A 27,315-nucleotide genomic window follows, 5' to 3' on the forward strand; every position below is an offset into this window, starting at 1 on the left:
CATGGCCCAAGTCCCCCCAACACTATAGGCCTGCACTGAAAAGAGCTTTAATTGGCAGCTCAATGAAATATAAATGTATGGGATGAATAAAAAGTAATGGTCGAAATGCATGAACTTGCAAATGCCTGTTACTTAAGGGGTGCCCGAGGACTCTGGAATCGGAGTTTTAATTGAATTAGGGCGCAATCCTATACACGTTTAGAAAGCCCCACGACGCCCGGCATTCCCCACCCAACATGGGAGTTGTAGGGCTTTCTTCTGTTTAAACATGCATACGATGGCGCCCTTACTGCTTTCAGACTCTGAAGCGCTCGCCTCTAATATGTCTCCGCAGGATGGATTTCTGCAGGAAGCTGGTTTTCGTTTTGGCCCCCCGGCGCAATCCGGCCCCGCTCCCCGTGCCCGGCCCCAGCGGGTCCCGAGCCTCTGGCGCCGCCCGAGCCGGACCGCTCCGGCCCCGCGTCGGACCGCTCCGGCGCAGTGAGAGCTGCGCGCTCCGCGGCCACGAGGGGGCACCGAAGCGCGCCTTCTGGGAGCCGGGCGCCCCGCCGGCCCGGGCAGCGCCCTGCAGGCGGCGCCACGCGGGCGGGCAAACTAAGGCGCCAAGAGCCGGCGCCAGGGGGCGGGCACGGCTGTGGGCGGGCTAACTGGATCACCGCAGCCAATAAGCGGCAAGCAGCCGCCCTCCTCGTCTCGGATAGGGCGGCCCTTCCAGGCGGGGAGAGGGGCGGAGCTTCCTGGTGGCGGGGCGGTCCCACCGCTTCGAGGGCGCCCGAAGGGCCGGGGCCGGGAGACTGACGGAGTTCCCAGCCAATGGCGGCGCAGGAGCGGTTGGGCGGGCGGCCAATGGCAGAGGCGGGGGGGAGGAGCCGCTCCCCGCAGGCGGCGGTTGCGGTGCGGCGGCGCGCAGGTAAGTGGCCGCGGGGGCCCCGCCGGAGCCCCCGCCCCGGATTACCCGGCCTCCCTGGGGGACCCCCGCCCGAGGAGGCGCCCCCGGCCCTCCCCACTCCCCCCCCGCGCCCCCTCCGGCCCCCCTCCCCCGCGCCCCCTCCGGCCCCCCCAGCCCCCTCCCCCCGCGCCCCTTCCGGCCCCCCCGCACACCCTGCCTACTGGGCCTTCGTTGCAGCCCCCCCGCTTCTGCCCCCCCGCGTGCCTTCCGGGCCACCAGCTTCGCTCCTCCTGGCCTCCCATTACGCTCTCCGTGTGAGGATGCCCCTAAATGCCAGTAGCCCGCTCAGATGCGCCGCACTGCAAGCCCCAGCGCCCCCAGCCAGCTATGCTGGGAGCTGTAGTCCCACACATCTGAAGGGGGAAGGCTGAGCTAGGGCCGAGCAGTGGCGGATGGCTGCTGCTTCCGCCGTGTCCTGCTCGGGGGCTCCCAGGAGGCACCTGGTTATTCGCTGTGGGAAGCAGTGGTGGGCTGCGGGACCTTTGGCGGGCCCTGCAGGGCTCTGATGTTCTCAATTATGGCTCAGCGGAACCTCCATGTTCCGAGGCAGCGTATCTCTGAATGCCGGTTGCTGGGAAATGCCAGTAGAGGAAAGTGAACATAAGAGCCCTGCTGGATCGGACCAAGGTCCACCTAGTCCAGCATTCTGTTCACACAGAGGCCAACCAGCTGCCCCATGAGAAACCCACAAGCAGGACATGAGCGCAACAGCACCCTCTCACCCATGTTCCCCAGCAATTGGTGTACATAGGCATACCTTCTCATACTGGAGGTAGTGCTAGTAGCCATTGATAGCCATATCCTCCAGGAATTTGTACAACCCCCTTTTAAAGCCAGTGAAATTAGTAGCCATCACTACACCTTGTGGAAGTGGGAAGTGGGAGAGATTGCCCTCAGGCCTTCTTGTGGGTTTCCCAGGGGCTCCTGGTTGGCCACTGGAGGGAAGAATGTGCTGGATTAAATGGGGCCCTTCTGGTCTGATGTTCTTGTGCTGCTTCATCCACCCAGCGCGGCACCCATGACGCCTGCCCTCCCTCTGAGCGTAGCCTCTGCATTGCCAGTTCCCCCTGCTCTGACAGCAGCTACCAAAGGCAGCTTGCTGTTCCCATCTGCCTGTTGTAAACCTCTTGAAGAGTCGCCCCACTTGGATCCTTCCCCAGTTGCAGTCCGGCCTGCCCCAGAGAGCTCAAACTTCAGCCTCCTCCAAATGCTGGGTCCGTTTACATCAGCCTTCCTCACTCTGGTGCTCTCCAGATGTTTTGGACTACAACTCCCAGGATTCCTGATCATTAGCTGTGCTAGCTAGGGCTCATGGGTGTTGAAGTCCAAAACATCTGGACAGCACCAGGTTGGGGAAGTATGCTTTAGATCCTCTGTACAGAACCCATATATCCTTTGCCTCTGATATTTAGCTCTGTATTTCCCCCCACCCCCAGTACTGACCCTCCTCCTGAATTTTTGAGTTTCTGGAATCGTATGTAACCCAGCACCGTCCCACCAGGAAGCTGGACTGTTGTGGCCTTAGTGTGTCCTGAGCTAAATGAAGGAAAGTCACACAGAGCAATGGCACTTGCAGTCCTATGTGTGTTTAGACAAAAAAGTCCTACAACTGTTGTAAGAGCAGAACACACTCACATGTTTGTTGTCTAACCAGACAATGGATCACACTAGACGCAGGCAAGACTCTGGATCTGAAAGTGTTTTATTGCATGGCCAGCAAGGCACTGTGTCAGCAAAGGGGCAGAGAGCCCAGAACATCCTGTGGGGCAAGCTTTCATACAGCTGAAATACATCAGATATAGGGAAGAACTCTGTTGTTGTTCGGTTGTTCAGTCGTGTCCGACTCTTCGTGACCCCATGGACCAGAGCACACCAGGCCTTCCTGTCCTGCGCTCTCTCCCGGAGTGTGCTCAAGTTCATATTCATTGCCTCGGTGATGCTATCTAGCCATCTCATCCTCTGCCGTCCCCTTCTCCTTTTGCCTTCAATCTTTCCCAGCATCAGGGTCTTTTCCAGTGACTTTTCTCTTCTCATTAGGTGGCCGAAACAGTATCTGTCCTTCCAATGAGCAGTCAGGGTTGATTTCCTTTAGGATTGACTGATTTGACCTCCTTGCAGTCCAGGGGACTCTACTGGACACATTACTTGGAGGTACACAACACTTACCCTGTTATCATGGAAAGAGCTGAATGTTCCCTCTCTGAACATGGTGAACATCTGCCAACTCAGTATCAGCAGTTGGCTCACAGAGTACAATGCTTATCAGCCAACTCTCTGGGGAGGAACATATCCTCCCTATCCTCCTTAATAATTCCCAGAGAGTTTGCTGACAGGCTGCAATCTGCTTCTCACAGATTGTGGCGCTAACAAACATGAAATAACTCTGGTTAACACTTTAAGCACGAGAATCTGTTGGACACCTTGATGAGATGTTCAACGGCATTCTTATAACTGCGTTGCCATTCTGGGGTACTCATAGCACATAAGGGGTGAGGTTTAAGGAGTCATTAAGGACTCATTCCACACAACTCCCAGCATGTTCCAGCTAGCGTGGCTGGCTGGGGCATGCTGGGAGTTGTAGGACTTTTTCTCTCTAAACACACACAGGATTACGCCCTAAGTGACTCCAGCTCAGGGCTAGACAATCTGGTGCCCTCCAGATTTTTTTGCCTACAACTCCCATAATCCCTAACCATTGGCCATGCTATCTGGGGATTATGGGAGTTGTAGCCCAAAACATCTGAAGGCCAACAGGTTGTCTGTCCTTGCTCTAGCGCCACCTTCCCCACTCTGCTCCCACCAGACGTGTTGGATTACAACTCCCATCATCACTAGCGAGCTAGCTGAGGATGATGGGAATTGCAGTAAAAATCTGGACAGGGAACAGGTCAAGGAAGGCTGCTCTAGCAAGTAAGCCAAGCTATGCACTGCAGGGGAAGCCACCAAAACAAAAAAGTGACAGTGCCATGGCAGAAAGTGTTATCTCAATTCATAGTGTAGTAATTATTGCCGAGCTTGAGGAAGAAACCCGTCATGCACAGGGCTTTTGACTAGCTGCAGCTGTGTGTCCTTTCCATCTCCCATAAATAGGGTAGGGCTTTTGTTGCCCTCACGGCCTACTTGTAAGCTTCCCTCCTCTCTTTCCCCCCCAAGGCTGTGACTGCAAGTGGACGGTTGGTGTTCAAAGGTTCTGCACTTCCTTTGTCTTGCGAGGTGGGCCGAGAGCCCCTTGGGTTCGCAATGGCCAAGTTGCACGGGCTGCAAGCCGACTACGTCTTCCGGGGCGTTGAGCATATCGTTCGGCTGACGGTGGAAGGGAGCCTTTTGGAGGTGGAAGTGGAGGACCGGCTCACCACGGACCAGTGGCGAGGGGAGTTTGATGCAGCTTGTGAGTATCGGAGGGAGGGAGAGATGAGGCTGGGGGAGGGGAATGATCTCCGTGACCCCAGTGTGGATGTGATGGGGTGTCTTGCAGTGAGGCCAAGCTTGCTCCAGCACTCTGCCTGACTCGTTCGGGGCCTGGCAGCAAATGTCCCAGCATGCAGTGGTGCCCTTGTCTTGCAAGGAGTGGAGCTTTGAGCAAAAGGCAGCTATGTCTTCCCTGCAAAGCTTGACAAATTCTGGGTGGTCTTAGTGGCCAATCCCAAATTTGTGGTAACCAGGACATAACTGCTGCCTCAAGGGGACGACCTCTTGTCCCTGACATCGTGCTCCATCTCTGAAATGCAATATGAGATCGGGGCAAACAGAAGCTCCTCAGCCAGCCAACTTGGGAGCTGGTGAGATATGGTAGAAGCATGCCGGCGTTCTCTGTTTATGCACTTGCCAGGAGATTGGAGTTCTTGAGACCCCACCCCACCTGCTGATGTGCTTTCTCCATCCCCCTCCAGCCCAGATCCAGCAAGGGCAGGTGGGGTTTTGTTTTGGCTCTCTTCTTGCACTCTGCAGTCACAGAGCTAAAACAAGTCACAGACTTCCGCCTCTTGCTCTGGGTCAGCGAGTAGCATCTTAGACTGGAAGCTCAGAGGCTCTGTGGCGATGGTGAATTATATGTTAATAGCTGCAAGGATTCTCTTCGCAAATATTTGCCAGGTGCCACATATCCTGTCTTTTGCACGATGGAAAAGAAGATTTGGGCCTTCACGATGAAAAATAAAATAAGCTATTAGCTGCTATGGGAGGGAAGAATGAACACCATTCAGACATTTTATATTAGCTGGAGGCATTTTATTAATTACTGGTATAGGTTTAGACTAGGAGATTTAGATATTTTATATATGTTGGCCTTCTCTCCAACCTGGGGCTCTCCAAATGGTTTGGACTACAAATCCCATTTGTAGTTGATACTGTAGTTGAGGTGGATGATTGCATTTGGAAACAAAAGTTTAAAAATTATATAATTAAAACAAAAGGATTGGAAGCGCCACATTCTCGAGCCACGGCCCTCCTTGCAGAAAACAGCATCTTTCTTGTTTGCTCATTTCCTTGTAGTCATTGAAGACCTCACTCACAAGACTGGGAATTTCAAGCAGTTTGGGATCTTCTGTAGCATGCTGGAGTCAGCCCTTGCCCAGGTGAGTTTTGATTGGGCTTCAGGCAAGCTGCTTGCATCAGTCTCCCTCTTTCTCTTTCTCTGCGTGGGCAAATCAAAAAACCCTGCCCGAATGAAAGAGCATCCGAACATTTTCCCTCAAATTTCCTGAGCCTTGCCTCACTCCTAAACTTCCTCTCCCTCCTGTTTCCTTGCTCCTATCTCCTGCCAACCATCTATTCCAGAGGCGGCTGTGTGGACGTTTCTGCATGCGTGTGTGTGTATGCAGCCTTCTGCGGATTGGGGCACTGATCTGACACTGGCTTCCAGCGTTGTTTAAACGAAGCAGCGGCTTGCTAAGCTCCCTCCTTCCCAAGTCAGATCAGCATGAAGTGTGGTGTTGTATTGGCTAAGAGTGTCAGATTAGGAGAAGGGGCGGGGGGAGACCCTGGTTCAAATCCCTACTCAGCCCTGAAGCTCACTTAAACCTGCTGTCCTCACAGGTTGTTGCGAGGACAAAACAGGGAGGTGGAAGAGTCATATATGCTCTTCCTTGAGCTCTTTGGAAGGAGGGTTGGGATAAAAATCAAAACCCAATTAGGTAACAGAGTCCGTGCCTGCCCCATGTGGATTTATGAGGGTTCTCTGCTAAGAAGCATTCAGCTCACCCAGTTCCAACTGGTGCATCTTGCTTAAGGGATCCCCTCACTCTCTGGATTGTCATTGGAATGCTGGCTGGGAATTATGGAAGTTGGGAGTCCAACACATCTGGAGGTGCTGAGCTGGGCAAGGCCGCGCTAGACCGTGTTTCTGCCACATACCCTTGCTGACTTCCCTGGATGTTCCCTATCGCCCTGTTTCTGTCTCCAGTCTCTGAATTCCATTTTCTATTATGCCTGCTGCTGCTCTGATCGCTTATCTGGGATTAAAAGTGTGTGTGTGTGTGTGTGTATATATATGTATATACATATACACATGTGAGTCAGGAACTCCTAATCTTGGTAGGAAATGTTGGCTCTCTTGCTTCTACTTCTTACTTACTTATTTGAAGTATTTTTATGTCGCTCCTCAGCCAAAAAGGCCTCCCAGAGCGGTTTATATGCAGTCAGGAAAACAGGACAGTCCCTGCCCACAGGCTTACAATCCAAAAAGACACAACCCTCGGGGAGGGAAGCGGGGGAGATGTAAGTCTTTCAGCAGGGCTTGGTGGAATCGCCCTGCTTCCTCGTCTCATCTCCCCCCATGCAGCCTGCTGGAATGTCTGCTGCTGTTGACAGTTGAGGGAGGAGGAGACTTTGGGGGCCCTTGGCCTTCTGCAGGGCTGGTGGAACATGTAAACCGATCTGAGGTTGAAGCGTGATGCAAGTCATGCTGGCCGAATGGGGCCTCCACAGTCAGAGGCACTGTTCCTCTGAATACCGCATTCTGGGGACAAGCAGTCATCGGAGGGCTTTGGCTTTCATGCCCTGCTTGTGTGCTTCTGAGAGGCATGTGGCTGACCTCTGTTGGTAGCAGAATGCTGGGCTAAAGGGATACTTGGCCTGATCCAGTGGGCCTCCCCTTACTGAGTCCCAGGGTGCTTATTCCAGAATAGAGCTGGCTGCGGAAACAGGCTCTGATGTGGCGCTGTTTGTGTGTGCGTGTCTGTGTTTTTGTACAGAGCAGTGAATCAGTCACTCTGGATCTTCTCACCTACACAGACCTGGAGTCGCTGAGGAGTAGGAAGATCGGGGCGGGTCCCCGGCACATGTCTGCCCCCAAAAGCTCCCCGCTGAACACCAAGCGCTACCTCATCTTGATTTACTCCGTGGAATTTGACAGGTGACGGGGGAGCCCTGGACTTGTGTCTGGCTCTTGAGAGATCTGCTGGCCAGAAGCCGCCTCCGTGTCCAGCAAGGAGCCCTGGAGCCATGGGGGGGGGGGATTCGGTGCCCCTTGTTTAGGGATGATACTGAAGGTCCATTAAGCACCGTGGCTGGCTGCAGCACTGTGGCTGATGTGACAGGGACGCAAGAGCCAGATACCTTGTGGGGCAGCCAAATCGCCTGCGTGGCTTTGTTGGGCATAGGGGGAGGCAGCCAGTAAACCTGCTCCCTCCCTTCCCTCCACAGTGGGGAGCAGGACATGGAAGACCTAGGTCATTTGTCAGCCCTCCTTTCTGCATCTGAAGCAGCAGACAAGGGGAAATGCGGCCGAGGTGCCTCCTAGCCCAGGGCAGTCCAGGACAGCCTTCCCTGACTCAGTGCCCTCCAGATGGGTTGGACTACAACCCCAATCATCCCCAGCCAGGCTGGGGGAGGCTGGTCCAGGGAAAGCAGCCCACTCAACCTCATAGCAAGAAAAGAGGGAGGTCAGGATCAAACTACAAGGACGCAGGAGCTGGGGAGCAGGGGAAAAACGTAAGGATACCCGCTCCAGCAAGGAGGTGCTTCTCAGGGAGAGCATCTCTTCTCTCCAGCGTTGCATTGTGGTTGGGGTCTGGCTGTCCTGTCTGCACAGGGTGGCGAAAACCATCGGGGGTTGCTAGTCACTCGTTTCCCAGGGCCAAACTCGGTGGCTGGTCAGCCTGTTAAGTGCGAGACAGCCGCCCCCTGCGCTGCGGCGTGTGCTCCCGTCTGCTGTTGCTTTGTGACTCGTGGCTCGATTTCCTGGCAGGATCCACTATCCGCTGCCACTGCCCTACGTGGGGAAGCCCGATCCTGTCATCCTGCAAAAGGTGATCCGGGAGCTGAAGGAGGAGTTGGCCGCCTTGAAGGCAAAGCCGGGCAAAGATTTCCGGGATGTCGAGATCCGCCGGCTCCGGGATGAGTGAGTGAGAGAGAGAGAGAGGTCGCGGGCAGAGAATGTTAACATGAGCAAGAGCCTTGCTAGCATATTGGGCAACCGCTCCCACCCCAGACAGGAGATGACAATGATGTCTTGAATTTCCTTGGGGGAGATGCCTCTTTCGGGCATTAGGAACTGGGGTGCCTGCGGTACCAAGATATTGGTGTCTCAGTTGTCGGGGCTGAGAGGTGGGACTGATGGTTTTTCTCCTGGATTCCAGGGGGGGTGGAAGAGCCTTGGGGGTTATGTAGGAAGGGAGACGTGCTCAGGGACCGCAATTCTTGAGTTTGGAAGCAATGTGGGGTCTAGCGGGTAAATCCCAGTTCTGAGTAAACCAGCCATCCCCAAGCTAGTGCTCTCCAGATGGTTTGGACATCAGCTCCTATCAGCCCCAGCCAGGATGGCCTATGATCAGGAATGCTGGGAGTTGTAGTTCAAAACATCTGGAGGGCACCAGGTTGTGGAAGGCTGATGTAAACCTTTGGAGAATGGTTTTGAGCCAGAGAAACCAAATTTTAAGATTGATTTCCTTCTTTGAAACTTTGTTCTGGTCTGTTTCACCTCTGCTGAGGTTTTTAAAAAAATCCTATTTATTTATTGTACTTATCAGTTGTTTTCTATAAAATGTTCAAGGCAACTTACAAGGAGCAATAAGATGGAACAGTCCAATTAAAATCTATTACCTAATAGATTATTATCTATCCGAAAATCCCCAAATGGGCAAAGATCAGTTAGTAAAATGGGCAGTAAAAGAAACATCATTACACTGATGTGACACACAAGAGGTGGAGAGTGTAGCACACCTTTCTTTCGAGATTGCTACCCCATGTCACTTCTGAAGTGATGATGAGCTGAACGGGCTTGTTCGAAACGAAAGCCTTTGCAAAATGTCTCCAACTTTGCTAAACCTAAGTTGCTAGATAGCACAGTTCTAAGGTCTTGCACACACACTCCTCTGCTCCCTTTCCTTGATCCCACCTGCCTCTGCCTTGCCAGGCTGCAGCATGCCTTGGAGGAGAAGCAGTTGGCGGAGACGGCCCTGCTGAGCCTGCAGGAGGAGCTCAAGCTTGTGAACAAGAGCACGGCCCTCAAGGAAGTGAAGATCCTCAAGAAGGTTGTGCAGAGCCTCGAGGAGGAGCTGACCAAAGAGCGGGCCAAGCACCAGCGAGCAGCTAGCAAGCGTCTGCAGGAGAGCCGGCAGCTGGCCGACGAGGTGGGCCTTGCGGGATCTCTCCCCTCCTGCCCTGGAACAGGCTGGGCGGGACATTGCTCAGCAGGGGGGCAGAGAGTGTGCTAAAAAGTGGCATGTGGGCAGCGCTGTGCCGTGCGTGCTCCGTGCAGACAGAATTCTGGCCAGAGAAAGACTGAATTCTGCAACCTGCATAAATTATGCAGAAGTGCTCTTATTTTTCCATAATCTATTCTGCTCCCAGTTGACCTGGGGAGGGGTGAGGAGGGGTGGACAGCTTGTGTCCCTCCAGATGTTGTTGGGCTTCAACTCCCATCAGCTCTAGCCAGCACAGCTAATGGTGTGGGATGATGGGAGTTGCAGTCCAGCAACATCTGGAGAGCCACAAGTTGCCCATCCCTGATGGATGCAGAGCATGGAAGTCCCACTCTCAGTCACTGGACAGTTTCTTCATCCAGGCCTCTGGATCCTGTGAGGTCAGCAGGGCAGGTGCACCACAGTTTCAGGTCTATCTTCTAAGCCCTATGGGCTAGAAGCCTGCTTTTATTTTAACAGTCTTGACAGCTGAGATTCTCGGGAAGTTGAATCCGGCAGTTTTTCTGTGCCCTGCCACAACTGCATCATGTTGTGTAAAGGATGTATCCCAGCAGATCTCACCTGTGCGCACAACCCCAGAGGGCTTCTAGACTTGTAAGGGGGTCACGTTGAGGGGGGTGATGGCAGGTAGCCCAGTCTTCCTCCACAAGGACTAGAGGCCCCTAAAAAACACTTGCTTCTCCCAGAACTCCCCATCCTGTACTCCTGAGAACTGGCTGTGCTTTAATATTCTCTTGATTAATCATATGATGATTATAAGGATCACAGAGCTCTTTTTGCCCACTCCAGCTGGCGGAGATGAAAGCAACGGAGAGGAGCCTCCGGATCCGCCTGAAGAACCTGACCAGCGAGCTGGCCATGTACAAGAAAGGGTGAGCGCTCCCAGCCCCCTGCAGTGCCTGTTGTCGCAGGCCGGCCCCTGCACCAGCCTCTGGTACGGGATCCAAGGGGCGCCCCCTCTTCCCCTCTAGCCCTGGCTGCTTCCCTTCTCTTCCCTCCTCAGGCGCTTCACCCCTGTTGGACCATCTCCCCAGAACCATTCCACCGCCTCGCATGATTTTTCGCAACCCACTCTGGCCCGAGCCGGCACCAAGAAGAGAGACAGCCACCGCTCCACCTCGGGGGAGCGCTCGAACTCGCGGGAGCGTAGTGGGGCCTGGGGGCCCAGCCGGCAGCGATCCACTTCCAGGGAGGGGCGCAGCGGGAGCCAGGGCCGCCTCCCTCGACAGTCGCCATCTCCTACAGGTGTGTGGGGGGGGGAGTGAATGGCCCTGGCTAGGCGCCAGCCCCTTTTTTCGGCACCAGGTAGGCCTACCTACCCCAGTGGCTCACAAGAAGCTCTGCCTCCCAAGGACTGTGCCTCAAGTGTGTGAAGGTGCCGCCCATCTGATGGACTCCCAGTTTGCCTCCTCGGTGAGCCATAGAGAATCATAGAATCACAGGGTTGGAAGGGGCCTACAAGACCATCGAGTCCAGCCCCCTGCTCAGTGCAGGAAGCCTGATTCCCAGGCGGTCTCCCATCCAAGTACTAGCCAGGGCTGACCCTGCTTAGCTTCTGAGATCAGACAAGATCAGGCGCATCCAGCCCTTTGCTTGCGATTGAGACTAGCAGTTCCAGGTTCTATGTAGGCAAAGCCACATTTTGCGGTTAAGCAAATGCATGTAGGTAATGTTTATTTTGTATCATCTATTTCTGTTAGAGGGGGGCAGGGAGGGACGATGGGGAGCTCTGAAGCCCACCACCTCTCCAGCTTTTGAGATATTGAGCACTTACCTCCAGGCTTGTCTTCCCCACAACTGTGACTAGAGCCTGGATTTTCTCCTCCCCCCCCCCCCCCCGATACACACAATTCAGCACAGGAGGCAGCAGCATTTTGATTGCTGTCCCTCAGTACCCTAGGACAGGTGTGGGCAGACTCCAGGCTTTCAGGATCCATTTGACTTTTTTTTACTAGAACCTGGAGGGCCACCAAGCAGAGCCAGATGCAAAATGGTGGCTCGGAATGGCACCAGTTTTGCCTAATGCAGCCCATGAGCCAGATGCTGCTACGACCTGCATATACAAGTACAAATCTAGACCTGAATTGATACAGATCAGGGATTGCAACAACCTAATTGCTTTTGTTAGGGGCCGTGGTGGCTTAGTGGTTAAGACGCTGAACTGCAGACTGGAAGGTCGGCAGGACAGCAGTTCGAGACCCGAGTGCTGCGTGACGAAGTGAGCTCCCATCTTCAGTCCCAGCTTCTGCCAACCTAGCAGCTCGAAAGCAAGAAATTGCAAGTAGATAAATAGGTACCGCCTCGGTGGGAAAAGTAACAGCGTTCCGTGCACCTCGGTGTTCAGTCATGCCGGCCACATGACCACGGAAGCGTCTTCGGACAGCGCTGGCTCTTCGGCTTAGAAACGGGGATGATCACCGCACCCTAGAGTCGGACACGACTGGTTGGGGACACCTTTACCTTTACCTTTTTAATTGCTTTTGTTAAACCATTGGGAGGCAAAAGCCCTTGCTGAGACGCTGAAAATCATCTGATGGTCTAGCTTCTATCACCCCTGCCCTAGGAAGTCCCTGCTATCCTGACTTCCTGTTTCAAGCAAGGGGTTAGATGCTTGTCGTTCCTCCATGGGCAAATAGAACCAAGTCCTCCTTTGCCAGGGCTACCCCATGTGAAACCCGGATGGGCCCTTTGGAAGCTCTTTTGGCCCTTTTGGACAGCAGATAGCTGTCGCAAGATGTCCATTGCGATTCGCCCACCCTCTTTTTCCCTCCCGCAGGCAGCCGGGCACCACGCTTTGACCCCACAGCCTTTGTGAAAGCCAAGGAGCGCAAGCAGAAGGAGGCGGAGCAGCGACAGTGAGTAGCTCTCCTCCGGAGGTGGCGCTTTTCCCCCGGCGCGGCCCGTTGCCTGCTGCTGCTGGAGCCAGAAATGTGCGCGTTGCCTGCACTGATTCTCCTCTCTCCGCTTCAGCCAGCGAGGCCTCCGACGGGGGATGGGAGACACCCCGCCTAGCGGGTGGCACCACCGCGTGCAGCGCAGGGGCCTGTCAGCGTTCGGCAACAGCAGCCTTGGGAAAACCCGCGGCAGGAGTTCTTCAGGTGTGTCTTGCTGGGCTGTTGCTGCAAAGTGCTCCCCATTTCTGTGCCACCCAGGTTATTTTATTATTTTATTTATTTATACCAAGGGTGGGGAACCTCAGACCTGGGGGCCAAATCTGGCCCTCCAGCATTCCACAGGTGGCCCCTTCCCCCAACCACCAATCGTGTGGGGGTTTCCCAGTTTCTGTGCAGGTTTTTCCCCATTCTAAAAGGTTGAAATGTCTCCCCGAAGGCTCAGTTACTAAAGCTAAAATATGCTGGCATTTTGGACCTGACCCTTTTGCCTTTGGCCCTGCCCACCGCTGGAATGTGGCTCCTGAGAGCTCATCTGAAATTGAGTTCGGCCCTCGGGCTGAAAGATGTCCCCCCCTTATGTTTATACCATCGGTGTGCACAGCACTTTACAACAGCCTTCCCCAACCTGGGCACCAATCCAATCAATCAATCAATCAATCAATAAAGGTCTGTTGCTGACAGTTTCACCCTGAGCATCAGAATCATCCGTGAACATTCCATGACTTTACAACAGTTTAGCCAATGGCAGGGAGAGATTCTGGTAGGGGGCAGCCAGATTTTAGCTTATTACAGATATATTTATAGTGCATTTTCATTTTGTCTGTTAGGCCTCTTTTGGATATTCTGGGGCCCAGTTTACACGTACATGTTCAGCACTTGGTGACTTGCACGTGTGAAACTGCCTCCACAGCTCAGTCACCACCGGCAGGGCTTTGCCTATCTTTGATCTCACCTCAAACATGCTCTTTTCCGCAGTGGAAAGTTTCCGCAGCAGGCGCTCCTCTGCAAGCTCGGGGAGTGAAATGGACGATTACTCTGAACCCGCTGGGCCAAGGTAAACTAACAGGGACAGAGGGAAAGGAAGGTCCAGTGTAGGGGTGGGGTACTCTGTAGTTCCCAGGTCCCTTTCTGCTAAAATTCCAAGCTTAATTTTTAAGTTAAGTTTCTAGTCCTTCTGGAGACAGAAGTCACTTTGATAATGCTATGGCAAAATTTCCAGTGCCAATAAGGTTGCTTACTCCTGTTCTCATGGGATAGGAATGATGGATCCAGGGTGCTTGGACCGTTGCCCAGCTGGGAAGTGGAGTGGGGTTGCAGGCATTAGAGCACCTGCAATTGAGAGGGGTGTGTTCCTAGAATGGTTTCCGCATGGGTACTGCTCCAGCCTGATCACTTGTGTGTTTGTCCCCTAGGGGCAGGAGGCGAGTGGCGAGGGGCAGGAAACCCTTGAGCTCCTCCTCTTGGAATGGCCCCACTCTGGTAAGTGGTCAAGAGGGATGGTGTTTGTCCGGTGGACCTCCTGGGCTCCGTTCCCAGCCCTCTTTGTGTCGAGAAGAGAGGACGTGACAGGTGCTCCCCGTTCTCCACACAGGTTCCCCGGGCAGAGAGCGGCCACCGGAAGCGCTTGGCCAGCACCCCCACCCCCAGCAAGCAAGTGGATAAAGGTAGACCCTTTGCAGTATCAGCAAAGGCAGTGCAGCATCCTTAGCCAATGACCTGGCGCCCTTGTCCTGATGAGCTGGACTACAGTTCCTATCATCCCTGGGCTGGGGGCTGGTGCGAGTTGCAGCGCAGCACGTCTGGAGGGTGCCAAGATTGGGAAGGCTGCTGGGCAGAGACGGCGCAGAAGAGCTGCTCTGTCCTGCAGCCGGCGGAGGCTGGTGGCGCCGATGTCAGTGGGCTGGTGAACCTGCTTGGGGTTTCAGTCAGAACTCTAAAGGAGCTTTCCAAGGTGCGGAAATCCAGAGTGGCTTCACCGCCCCACTGACATTGGAGCCACCAGCCTCCACCAGCTGCAGTGAAGTGGGATTGGTGCTTCTCCCCCCCCCCAAGCCATGCCCACAGAATTGCCCTGCGCTGTGCTGTTTGGAACCTCACCTTGGCATAAATCCCCCACTCAAGAGGCTTCCCACTCCACTCCAGACAGCTCATCCCCTTCATCAGATTCAGTGTCCCGAACCAAACCCAGGCGCAACGTGGCCCCGATACTCTGCCCTCCCATCCCCCCCTATCTGCCTGCCTGGTTGGTGCAGGGCATTATGGGAAGGCTCCTGGCCTCTTTGCATGTTTGTTGCAGGCCCCCCCAACTGCTTCCCCACCCGGGTCTCCTGGCCCTCACCCGTGGTAACGCCGTTGTCTTGCCTGACAGAGAATCTGTATGATGAGCCATCAGCTGACCTCTCCGAGATTGACGCTCGGCTGCAGGCGCTGCAGGAGTACATGAATAAACTCGAGACGAGGACGTAGTCCCTGCGGCAGAGCAAAGCGAGAGGGGGCAACTGCACAACAACTCGCCTGCCAAAAATGGGCAGAATATCGTGGTCTCCCTTTCCCACCACCTCCCATTCTGGAATCCTCCTCCGACCTTTGTGCGCACAAGGGGATGGGCCTGGAAGAGACTGCATGGGGGTGGGAGTCATGGATCTGCTAATGTTCACCCACAGAAACACACGCATCTGGTGGTGATTGAAGCGAGTGGGGGCCTCTCTGAGGGAGTAGATGCTTCTGAGATATTTTTGTTCCTCCGCCGATGCTGCTTAGGATCTTCGGGGTGAAGTCTGCGGTGTGCCAGGCCTGAGGGAAGGTGTGGGACCCTTTAGCCTTCCCCTTCGAGAGCCAGTCTTGCCTGCAAAAGGGATCGTGGGAGAGGAAAGCACCCCTTGGCCACCAGGTCGCCCCTTCAGAAAGCTCTTCTGCTCATTCTTCCTCCTCCCCCACCCCCTTCAGTTCTGGTCCTCAAAAACTCGAAGTTACCGCTGATTATGGCTCCTCTCTGGGATGGCGAGGTCAAGCGATGCCGGGATACGCATTGGAATATCTTTCCAGAGAAGAGATATTCTCCAGCCTTGGGTGCAGGACTGTCTTTCCCCAGCCTGGCGCCCTCCAGATGTGTTGGGCTGCAGCTCCCAGCTTCCCTCACAACTGGCTGTGCTGACTGGGGCCAATGGGAGTTGGAGTCCAACAACACCTGAAGGGCCACAGGTCTCCCACCCCGGTCTACACGCTGGCTGTGGATGATGGGAGTTCCTCCCATCAGTTTTACTTCTGCTGTTGGGGCCAGCTCCCGAGGGAAGCGGAGCCAACAGTGCAGCTGGGTTTTTTTATATATAAATATAAAAGTTGGTTTTGACCTGGCCTCTTTAGACTTGACCTCTCAGTTGGCTTTCTGTGTATGTATAAGGCAGCCTTCCCCTACCTGGTGCCCTCCCCATGTCTTGGTCTGCAACTCCCATCCTTCTCAGCCAGGGATGATGGGAACTGCAGTCCAGCACATCAGGAGAGTGCCAGGTTGGGGAAGGCTGGAAGACATCCAGATTTCCTCAACTGTGTACAGGTGAACCTGTTTCTCAGTTGATGCCCTGTCGCCAGGGTTGACTGAAGTGATGTGGCCATGGAGGCTGCGGCTTCTTTGGTCTCTCCTCTAGCAGATGCGCTCATCAGCTCATGTGTGATTGCTTCTCAGCATCACTGAAAACTTTCCCAGCTTCTCATCCCAGAAAAGCTGGGCATCCCAGGCTGCCTGTTGACCCCCCATGTGCCTGTGTCCTGTTGGTGGTCTTTCCTGCGTGGTGCCGTGTGCAGTGGCCCCTTTGTAAATAAACCTTTTTTCTAACTTAATGGTGTCCGTCTGATTCAAGTGGTATCTTGGCCCTGCTGAGCTCCCACACTACTGTACAAAGAGCCCTGCTGGATCAGACCAAAGGTCCATCTAGTCCAGCAACCTGCTACCCACTGGGGAACCCACACGCAACACGCGCTGGCATTAGCCCTCTTCTGCTGTTGCTCTTCAGCAAGTGATTTGGGACCTCCCAGGTTCAGCAGCCATTTCTCTCTCTCTTAAAGCTATTTAAGGCGCAATTCTACACATGTTTAGAGAGAGAAAAGCCCTACAACTCCCAGCATTACCCAGACGAGAATGCTGGGAGTTGTAGGACTTTTCTCTGTGTAAATATGCATAGGATTGTGCTCCTAAACTAGTCTTCCCCAACATGGTGCCCTCCAGATGTTTTGGATGACAACCCCCATCAAGCCCAGTTAGCATGGCCTATGATCAGGTATTATGGAGGTTGTAGTCCAAACGTCCAGTGGGCACCATGTCACACATGGCCGATCTAAAATAATGGCCGTTGCCCCAACATTTCGGCTGCAAATGCCATCCATAAATGGTGTACTGATTATCAACTGGTGCAGATGTTTCTATGTTGGAAGTTATTTGTCCCAGAGGGAGCTGTTGAAGGATCCTCTGCATGATTGATCCCTGTCAGGGTGGTGAAGAGCAGTAACTGCAGGGGGGAAAGGGACCAGAAGCGGTGTGGCATTTGGTGGTGCTGGGGGAAGGTGGAGGGAAGTAGGACCAGCCTGGGGGGCGAGAGGCAGCTGCACAGATCAGTATTCTCTGAACAATCGATATGGGAGTCACGAAGCAGAACAGTTGTCCCCAGCATTCTTCTCTCGGAATGGCTGCCCTCCCAGAGCAAGAACCCTCAGAAAGTGTTAATGCGTGGGCAGAGCAATCCCTTTGCAATGCAGCAAAGGAGATACTCTGCTGCCATGTTGGCAGAATGGCTGCTATATCCTATGTGAACTCAGCCCAGGAGTGGAGGGGAAAATGCAACCAGAAAATACAAACTAATTAAAAGGGAAATGCTGGAAATGCCTGTCTTGGATTCTTGCACTGAGCAGGGGGTTGGACTCGATGGCTTTGTAGGCTCCTTCCAACCCTACTATTCTATGATTCAATGGTCTTTCCCCCAAAACAGGGACAGCAAAAAGTGTACCCCAAAATGGTTACGATTCTTCCAGTTCATGTAGAAAGCTGGAATTTGGTACATAACACAGCATGAGACACATTAGTGTCAATGTCTGAAAAATGGGACATCCCCCCCCTCCTCCTTGCAATTAATATCAAAGCTTGGGGCATGAAGTCAACCTCAGAACTGAAGCCACAATGCACAGGGGACAGGGCAATTGGCTGAGACAGTTATCAGCATGTAAAGAGGCAACGGATCATGCTTGGATTTGAAAGGGGAGCTGGAAGACACTTCCAGGAACAACCTGGCCCATAGATCCAACCATGCAAAATGCAAACTTTGTTTACTAGTAATGCTTATGGTCTAAATGCTGATGCAGAAACGCCCTTTCCCTCTGCTGTTGGTTGGCAGCCTTGGATGCATGCAGCATGTGTCTATTAATTACATGGGCAGCGCTAGAGTAGAAAATTGGGCATGCCGGTGCTCATCATGACAATGCCCGTAGCCACACCCCCAAGGAGAGTCCAAAAAAGCAGGATGTGTTGGCCCATCTCACTGTGTATTTTATAGATATAGATAGATCTTTTCTAAATTGAATAGGCCTTAACTACCCATTCAAGACCAAGCCATCCCAAAATACTTTGCATTACTACAAAGATAGTTCACAACAATATATTGTTGCTGGGAAAATCCATCCCCTGCACCCACCAGCTACTGTGAGGATTGCCGCTAAATTCACAGGGAATAAACCCTGGATCTGCTACACCACTGAACATGAAAGGGAGGAAAGAAGATTTCTACAGAGCCTTCCCTCACCTGGTGCCCTCCAAATGTGTTGGAGTCCCATCATCCCTAGACAGCATGGCAACTAGACAGCAACAAGAAAAAAGTAAACGGGGTCAGATTTTATTCACTGATTTATTTATACCTTTGTGGGTTGCCTTTTAGCCCGAATAGCCCTCCCTGCACCGAGATGACTTACCAGTTAAAACTCACAAGAACTTAAAAACTTTGAAAGATGTGAAAGCTCTAAAAACAATTTGAAAACATTAAAATGGCACTGAGAGCAGGAGAGAATCTTAGAGTGCAGCACTAAGAGATTTAGGGTGCAATCCTATGCATGTTTTGACAGAAGAAGTCCTATAACTCCCAGCATGCCCCAGCAATCCTATGCATGTTGAAACATGCATAGGACTGCATCCTTCTGCTGTGATCCTATACCCAATTACCTAAGAGTAAGCTGGTCTGTATACAGTGAAACTTCTGAGTTCTAACTTCTGAGTAGTCATACATAGGACTGCACCGTTAAAATACAAAAAAGCCATACGGATGGAAATGAAATGCAAAAAATACGGTCTGTGTGAAGTTGCATTTAAACTCTAATATATGCAAAATAGGTACAGTGACTATTCACAACAGCCAGTTATTGATGATAACACAAATCTTCCCACCACTGCAAAGTTAATTTAATGACTTGTAGTATAGAAATGTAACAGCGCAAATTTGTGCGTGCTTTCTTGGAAGTAAGTCCCATTGGGTTCAACGGACCTCATTCCTAAGTACAGAATCCCCCCCCCACACACACACTGCAAATACCAGTGTCATAAAAGGGATCTTCCTCAGAACAGGAGCAGGGGAGGAAAGAGTTAAATTCTCCCTCTGATGTCATTAATGGGGGTGGGTGTAGGGGTGCAATAGCTTAGTGGCAGAGCATATGTTTTGTATATGCATTCCAAAGTTCCCAGGTTCAGTCCCAGACCTATCCAGGTAGGGCCAGGAAAGCCCTGGAGAGGCTCTGCCGGGGAGCGCAGATGAGCCAGCCCCAACATGGTGCCCACCAGATGTGCTGGACTGCAACTGCCATCATTCCCAGTTGGCCTGATGCAGTATAAGGCAGTTCCACCTGTTCCTAGCCTCCCTGGCTGATGTCATTTTCATTTAAAAAAACAACAGCCGCCCTGCATGTTACGTGCAGAGGCACATTTAACTTCACTCACCTAGGCTGATCTTAAGATGTTGCCTGCAGGGAATGGATGTAGGGAGGCCAGAGCTGCCAAAGTCTCCAGGCTCAACCTGGCTTGGGAATTAAACCCTCAGGAAGACCCGTTCTGCATCCCAGATTTGGGAAAGCAAACTGTGACTACTTCATGGAGAAGGAAATGCACTCTGCACATGTTCAGAGGCAACTCCTCTTGATTCAAATGTTCCAGGATTGAGCCCTCACCCCACCCACCACATTCAAGATAGGTTCTTCTGGGAATGATCCTTGGCTCTGATTAAGTCCTGACTCCATTCTTCGATCTTCTTTGGTGTTGTCATCATTCTGATGCTGGATCACTGGCAAAGTGAAGGTTACAGAATCTGTCTATCAAGAAGAGGAGGGAAGGGGAGGTGGCAGAGAAAAGGCCAGTCTCCGAGTTTCAACCAAAGTGTGCAGGGGAGTCGGAAGGAAATGAAGCCTGATGTGGCAGCAACTTCACATGGAATGTGTGTAGGATGGACCCCCTAGGGTCTCCAGTTTGGATGTGACATCCCCTGTCATCGTCAGAAGCAGTCCAGTCCAGGTAAGCACAGCACCGCTGAATTCTCCGCTCCCCTCCTGTTTGTAAACATCTTCCTTTCCCTGGCACCTGTTGCTCCAAACCTATCAGAATTCTGCATGCACAAGAGCATGAATTGCTTTAGGGGGTCATGGGGTTTTTATATGCAGCCAAAACAGAGAGCGAATTGTTTGGAGTCACGCTCCGGGCAGGTGTAAGGGGAGAGAAGACAGAGTCAGATCTGAGACATTTCCAACTATATTTTTGGCTGGGTTTGTCAGGGAGAGAAAAGAATGTGTGTGAAGGATAATAATCTTTGTAGCTACCACAGAGCAGTGGAGTCATAAATTGGAGATTACTTGAACTTAGAGATTTTATGATTTTAGATGCACTGTGGAGCTCCCAATTGTCTTTCCAACAAAGGAAAGGGAGGGGGCTATGTGAGGCATTTTGAATCCCCCCTCCAGTTTGGGGGGAAAAGTGGGGTTTGTGCGATCAGAGCAGACCCTGTAAGGTTTGTCCCTTTTTATGGGAAGAGCAGATGTGCATTTAACAGAACCATATATTTAGCTATCCTTTTTTAATGCTGAATTTGTGTCACTTCATTAGTTTGCTATTTTCACCTCTCTGCCCATTCAGTCATATATATTTTTTGTAGCAGCAGAACTAAAGCCAGTCACTTTGCAAGCCCATCTCAAGGTACTCTTCCCTGCTCCACTTGGGCAGGTTGGGGGTAGCAAAGTGCATCACATTTGTGGCTGCAAGTATTGTGCACATTATTTAGAAACCGACTCCTGCAATTCTAGAATGAGATTGCTGTCCTTGGACCTTTCCCTAAGGGCCTGACCTGCAATGGAGCGCAAGAATGCTGATCTGCATGCATCCAAAGGGATACAACCAGCTGTCCATGGAACTCACAAAATATTTGTATGGGTCGGATCTGGAGATTTCATTAGATGCCAGAGGTCAGAGAAAGGAGATTGATCTTGAACTTTGGGGCTTACAGATTCCCTTACTGGATCAGACTGAGGACCACTTTTCCAGCATACTGCTTCCAACAATGGCCAGCCACATTGCCTGTGGAAAGTGCATGAGAAGGACATGAGGGCAACAGCCCTTCCCTATCTGTCCCCGACATCAGATTTAGGGTGACTCCGAACATAGAGTTTCCATTTTGCGATGCTAGTTTGATTATTACTTATTGCATTTATATCCCACCTTTTTTCTTCTTGCAAGGAACCCAAGGTGGCTTACATTCTCCTCTTCCTCTCCATTTTATCCTTGCAACAATAACCCTGTGAGGTAGGTTGGGCTGAGAGTCTGTGACTAGCCCAAAGTCACCCAGTGAACTTCCATGGCCAATGGGGATGAGAATCCGGATCTCCTGACTCCCAGTCCAACACTCTCACCACTACACCACACTATTAGAGATTCATCCTTCATCACTTTGTCTAACCCAGCATTCCCCAAAACTGGTGCTTTCCAGATGTGCTGGACTACAACTCCCAGCATGCCCCGAAGAGCCATGGGGCATGCTGGAAATTATAGCTCAACCCATCTGGAGGGCATCAAGTTGGGGAAAGCTGGTCTAATCCTTTCAATGATAGGAAGACTTTTACATAATGCACAGTTAATTTGAGCAAAACAGCGCCACAGGACTGTATGCCAATCACCGCTAGCTTTAGGTGGCTTAAAAAAAAGGGATTTAGAGACAGCTTCATAGCGAAGATTGGCAGCTATTGGCTACAGTAAAACAGATCTGTAAGCAAGTGTTTTACATGCAAAAGGTCCCAGGTTCAATCCAGTATTTCCAAGTATTTAGGTTGGAAGGAACCCTGTCTGAAACTCTGGAGAGCCCCTGCCACTTAGTGTAGACCAGGCGTGGGCAGAAGGTAGATGTGCATCTTCTGGTTCATCTCTGCATGATTTGCAGTACATCAGCAAGGATTTCTGACTCCCAGTTCTTTAACAACAGCAGCACACACACCCTAAATGATATCGTAGAGATGAAGAAAGCCTGGGGTAAAACAAGGGTGGACTTTGGTGTGGCAGAACTGTGAGCGCCATTCAGTTGTAGCTTTCCAAAGTTGTAGCACTCCCAAATTCCTGGACACAGAATGCTTTAATTCTCAGTGCATGTCTTTTGCACCGGGCTCCAGTTGGGGGATCTCAGGTATCTATCAAAAAAACAAAAGTACATCCTGCAAGCCCATCTCTGGTGCTCCATCTCCATCTCCATCTCCATCTCCAATGGAGCAGTATTCTGATTTGCTAAAAAGTAGCTTTTTATGTTAAGATGCCAGGTTAAGATCTTCTTCTTTAAACTGTTGCTCTGGTTATTATATAACATTATTATTATTAATATTATTATTAATATTAATATTAGTTTTACTGTTGGCTGCTCAATGTTTTAAATAGTTTTAAAATGTTTAATATTGTATTATTTTGATACATTTTTTGCTGTATTTTTATTTATTTATTTGTTGGTTATTTTGTTGTTGTTGTTTGCTTGTATGACTGTAAACTGCCCAGAGGGCATTTGACAGCTGGGCGGTATAAAAATCTAACACATAAGCAAACAAATGCCTATGTTCAACAGGAAAATCAAACCTACAGGTTCACAGGGAATCTACTGGATGATGGAAATAAGCTACGCGGCGTGTCTGTCCCGTCCGGTCCATTTGGTCCAGCAATTTTCTCATGTCATTATGAGAGGTGGCCGATTTACCTTCCAGGGGGGCAAAATAACCCACTGAGACTCACAAAACATCCACGCTGTCGCCAGTGTTTCCCCCCTGGCCTTGTTCAGTCACAGGAATGGGATTGATTGATTCGCTTCCGTTAAAAGAGTGGCAAATAACGGTGCTGAAAATCCCGGCTCCCTTTAATCGCCAGAGACCGTTTTGCTCAAAATTACCATCAATCACACTGGAGTGAAATTCGACCGCAGTTTAAAATGTGCCGCGTAGAAGTATTCTTGTCTCTTGTCTCCACCAGCCTCCCGCAGCTTGGCACCCTCCAAACGTGTGGGATTGCAACTTCTATTGTCTCCAGTCAGCCAAGCTGTCTGGGGAGGATGGGAGTTGTAGTCCAACACATCTAGAGGGCACCAGGTTGAGGAAGGCTGACACAGCTGTTTATCGTTCTGTCCTCCTCCATTAATTTGTCTAACCCTTAAAAAAAAAAAAAAAAGCCATGCAAGCTGGTGGCCACATCTTGCCCTATTGCCTCTCTGCAGACACCCCGGTGATGGACACCAACGGAAGCCTGCCGAGGAACAGGAGCCTCCCTGAAGACCTTTTCGTCGGCCTGCAGCTCCTGTTGCAGTTCCAGCCACTCTTCGTCCCTCTCTACTGCCTCCTGGGGGTGGTGGCGTGTCTGGGCAACTCCTTCTTGGTGCTGTGCATTGTGGCTGACGCCAAGCTGCACACTGCCACCCACGTCTTCCTGGGGAACCTCTCCATGGGCGACCTGCTGATGTGCCTGGCCTGCGTGCCCCTGACCGTCTCCTACGCCTTCGAGCGGCGCGGCTGGCTCTTCGGAGAGGCCATGTGCCACGCCGTCATCCTCCTGCAGGCGGCCACGGTCTATGTGTCGGCCTTCTCGCTGGCAGCCATCGCCATAGACCGCTATGTGGTGGTGGCCTACCCCGTGCGCAGGCGCATGCCCCTGCGTTCCTGCGGGCTGGTGGTGGCTGGCATTTGGTTGGGGTCCCTGGCGCTGGCCACCCCACCGTCCGTCCACTCCGCGTACCTGGATCTCCGCAGCACCGGCCATGACCTGTTCATCTGCGAGGAGTTCTGGAGCCACCGTGAGACCCAGCGCGTGGCCTACTCGTGCGCCATGCTCCTGGTGAGCTACCTGGTGCCCCTCTCGGCAGTCACCATCTCCTACTGCTCCATTGTGGCCCATCTTCGGCGCAGGAGCCTCTCGGGCTTGGCCAACCCCAGCCCAGCTCAGTGGAACAAGCAGAAACGCAAGACATTCGTTCTCTTGCTGTTTTCCATCTTGGCCTTCTGCCTCTGCTGGTTGCCCCTTCAGGTCCTCAACCTCCTGCGGGACTTGGACCCGGACTTCTCGATCCTGAGCAAGAAGTACATCAACGTGGCCCAGCTCGCCTGCCACTTCACTGCCATGACCTCTGCCTGCTACAACCCGTTCATCTACGCCTCGCTTCACCGCAAGTTCAGGGCTCACCTTCGGCACTTTTTCTGCCACCGGAAGAGCGGCCAAGAGCGGCGTGCCCTCCCTTCTGAGTTGGCCCGTGCCAGCGCCTCCCGTGGCCTCATCCTGGACACGACCAGAGTGTGAGTGACAGGAAGATGGGGCTGTTGGGGACATCGTCTCCCCTGACTGAAGAAGGAGCTTCTCAAACCCAAATATGACTATTCCCACAGGTGACAGGTATTGTTGCTCAGGGAGAGGTTCCAGGGATAACTCTCCCAGAGACTTGACTGCAAGAAAGAGCACAGGACAATTATGGTGTGTTTGTAATATTCATTCATTCACTCACTCACTCAAAGCGTTTTTATCCTGCTCTTTACAAGGTTAAGGGTGCAATCCTATGCATGTTTAGACAGAAAAATGTCCTACAACTCCCAGCATGCCCCAGCTGGCTGGGGCATGCTGGAAATGGTAGGACTTTTTTCTGTTTAAACATGCATAGGATTGTGCCCTAAATAATTAGACAATTCCTGCCCTCAGGCTCACAAAAGACAAGAGAAGAGAGGAAATTGAGGGAGGGAGGAGGAAAGGGATTGAGAGGGAGGAGGAAAAAAGCATGATAAACTCAGGTTTGCTCTGCATCTATTATCCTTGCCTGCCTGCCTGGTCTTTACTATTTTGTTCCTCTTTTCTTCTCTACTTTTGATTTTAAGCCTAGTCTGTTTCTTGTCCTGTCCCCTGAGGGCGAGATGTTTCCTGAGATGCCCTTCTGGTAGCATTTGGGGGATGGAAGAAGTGGCCACCACAGGGAGCTAGATGGTGTCAGCTCACCAAGTTGCGTCTGCTTCTTCCATCCCCTCAGGGCAAGAAATAATATTAATATTATTTATTTCTGAAAATTTCGATACTGCTTTCCATTATTTAAAAAATAATAATCCCAAAGTGGCTTACAAAATAAAATCATGATAAAATACAATAAAACTAATAATTAAAACTATGGTTAAAATAATAACATCTCATTAACATAACTAGGGGTAACTGACAATGCTAGCGGTCAGGGAAATGCCTGGGCAAACAAACGTGGGCTTTTCCACATGAGGCATTTATAGTGCGCTCATCATTCCCTGCTTGTGGTAGTTTATGGGTTCTTTAGATGACATTGTGACCGTCCAGTTTCGCTTCTGTGTCTAACCAGCACTTTTGGCAAGTTTTTTAGAGCAGGGAAAATGCGGCATTTGATTCTTAAAGCGAAAAGAACTGTTTTTTTTTCTCTTGTGTATTTGTGCTATTCTGCTATGCTACAGTGCCACCTAGAGGTTATATAGTGGAAAAGCAGAAAAGGAAATGCTGTTCATGTAATGCTCAGATCTCAGTTCTGTGACAAAACTGAAAGAGATACAGCACATTAACAGCTGATTAACAGCCTCTTATAGAAGAGCTCTGTGTCTTAAGTTGTTGGTGGAAACATACTAGGGGCTTCCCTGATCTCAGTGAGATCATTCCACCTGGTGGGCACCACAATCGTGAGGGCCCTCCTCCGCACCATGGCCAAACGAACCTCAGAAGGCTGGAAGGCCTCCCCTTCAGAACACAGAGACTGGGTTGGCCTATACCGGAGAAGGCGGTCTCTCAGATAACCTGGTCCTTCTGGGGAAAATGGGTGTTTTGTAACTGGCCACACCCACTATGGCAGCCACTTTGTGAATGGGCAAGATCCCACTGGCAGCCATTTTGTGAGAGCACCCATGACACTCTCGACATTCCAAATGTTCCCACTGACTCAAAAAGGGCGGGGACCCTTGGTCCTATTCATTTCAATGGGTCTCTTCAAAGTAGCAGTAACCTTGGATGCAACAGGACCTCCACCTGCACAATGGCCCTTCAGCTGTCCGTGTTCTCATGAACACACAGTCCCCCGAAGAATAGCAAGGCTTTATACAGCTTTTCACTTGCATTATGAGTCAGCCTTAAGGCACCCCATAAGATAAGTGAGCTTCGGCTAATGGGCAGCATGGAAATGTTAATGATAACGATAGTGATAATGTCATGGGGGACCTAAGGCTGAGAAAACATGGCTTGCTTCAGGCCAGGCTCAGGGCTGAAGCAAGATTTAAACTCAGCACGAGGGCCGGCTCCAGGTTTCGGGGGCCCGTGGGCAAGTGCCCTCCTCCTCCCATGCGTCTCCCTCCTCGCCGCCAGGGTCGCCAGCTGCTCTTGCTCCTCCGCCGCTTTCCCGTCCTGGCTCCCACTGGCTTGATCGGCAGGCAGAGGGCCAGGGTGCGAGGAGGCCGCGGCACCTGCTGCTCTTCCTCCTCACCACCTCCGTCGTCTGGGCAAAAGGGAGAGGCGGGTGAACAAGCAGGTTGCAGCGGTGAAGAACAGGAGCACGTCCAGGGTGGTCAGAGAGCCCCTGCTGGGGCGTGGGCCCTTGGCAAGTGCCCGGCCATGCCGACCCTTGACGCTGGCCATGCTGAAGACTTTCAAGTTCATGGTCCCTTTGCAACTCCACTACGTCAGACCAGCTCGTAGACAGATAAACTTTGTGGATTGTATTTTAATGTTTTAATCTCTGTAAACTGCCCAGAGAGCTTCAACTATGGGGCAGTATAGAAATGTAACAAAGTATTATTATTCTTAGAGGGCCGCGGTGGCTTAGTGGTTAAGACGCTGAACTGCAGACTGGAAAGTTGGCAGGTCAGCAGTTCGAGACCCGAGTGCTGCGTGGCGGAGTGAGCTCCCGTCTTCAGTCCCAGCTTCTGCCAACCTAGCAGTTCGAAAGCAAAAAATTGCAAGTAGATAAATAGGTACCGCCTCGACAGCGTTCCGTGCACCTCAGTGTTCAGTCATGCTGGCCACATGGCCACGGAAGGGTCTTTGGACAGCGCTGGCTCTTCGGCTTAGAAACGGGGATGAGCACCGCACCCTAGAGTCGGACATGACTGGTTGGGGACACCTTTACCTTTTATTATTATTATTATTATTATTATTATTATTATTATTAACAACAACAGCAACAACAACAACAACAGTGTATTTGGCTGCTTTCATAAAGAATGGGAAGGCACATACAAGGGAGGAGGCGGACTCTGAGGTGAGGGCAAGCAGCTGGCAAGAAGGGCTCCTGTGAGAAATGTCAGAATTAATTCCGTTTTGAAA

At 51.8% G+C, this 27,315-nt stretch overlaps 2 protein-coding genes across 9 annotated transcripts; both read left to right on the forward strand.

The window, feature by feature from the left end:
- Positions 1-878: 878 nt before the first annotated feature.
- On the forward strand, positions 879-16,321 carry CCDC61 (coiled-coil domain containing 61). Of its 8 annotated transcripts, XR_014785001.1 has the most exons (16): positions 879-910; positions 2,987-3,100; positions 4,103-4,337; positions 5,441-5,523; positions 7,141-7,301; positions 8,136-8,288; positions 9,303-9,519; positions 10,381-10,463; positions 10,595-10,836; positions 12,368-12,446; positions 12,562-12,689; positions 13,461-13,539; positions 13,898-13,964; positions 14,077-14,149; positions 14,854-15,861; positions 15,993-16,320. XR_014785001.1 is itself a non-coding variant. In XM_084814832.1 (15 exons), exons 3-15 carry the CDS (start codon positions 4,190-4,192, stop codon positions 14,949-14,951), a joined length of 1,611 nt encoding a protein of 536 aa, XP_084670958.1. In that variant the 5' UTR covers positions 879-910; positions 2,987-3,100; positions 4,103-4,189; the 3' UTR covers positions 14,952-16,321. The 8 variants fall into 8 exon arrangements, 6 of the variants coding, with proteins under 6 accessions (XP_084670958.1, XP_084670961.1, XP_084670956.1 ...); XR_014785000.1 differs by lacking the exon at positions 2,987-3,100; XM_084814832.1 differs by having other exon boundaries at positions 14,854-16,321.
- Positions 16,322-19,857: 3,536 nt separating this feature from the next.
- LOC146337546 (prolactin-releasing peptide receptor-like) lies at positions 19,858-25,126 on the forward strand. The gene is made up of 2 exons (XM_084814318.1): positions 19,858-20,019; positions 23,234-25,126. Exon 2 carries the CDS (start codon positions 23,245-23,247, stop codon positions 24,304-24,306), a length of 1,062 nt encoding a protein of 353 aa, XP_084670444.1. The 5' UTR covers positions 19,858-20,019; positions 23,234-23,244; the 3' UTR covers positions 24,307-25,126.
- The last annotated feature ends 2,189 nt before the right edge of the window (positions 25,127-27,315 follow it).

This window comes from Heloderma suspectum, chromosome 10 (genome assembly GCF_057233095.1).
Source record: "Heloderma suspectum isolate Gila_16-S chromosome 10, 16-S_ref, whole genome shotgun sequence".
Lineage (NCBI taxonomy): Eukaryota > Metazoa > Chordata > Lepidosauria > Squamata > Helodermatidae > Heloderma > Heloderma suspectum.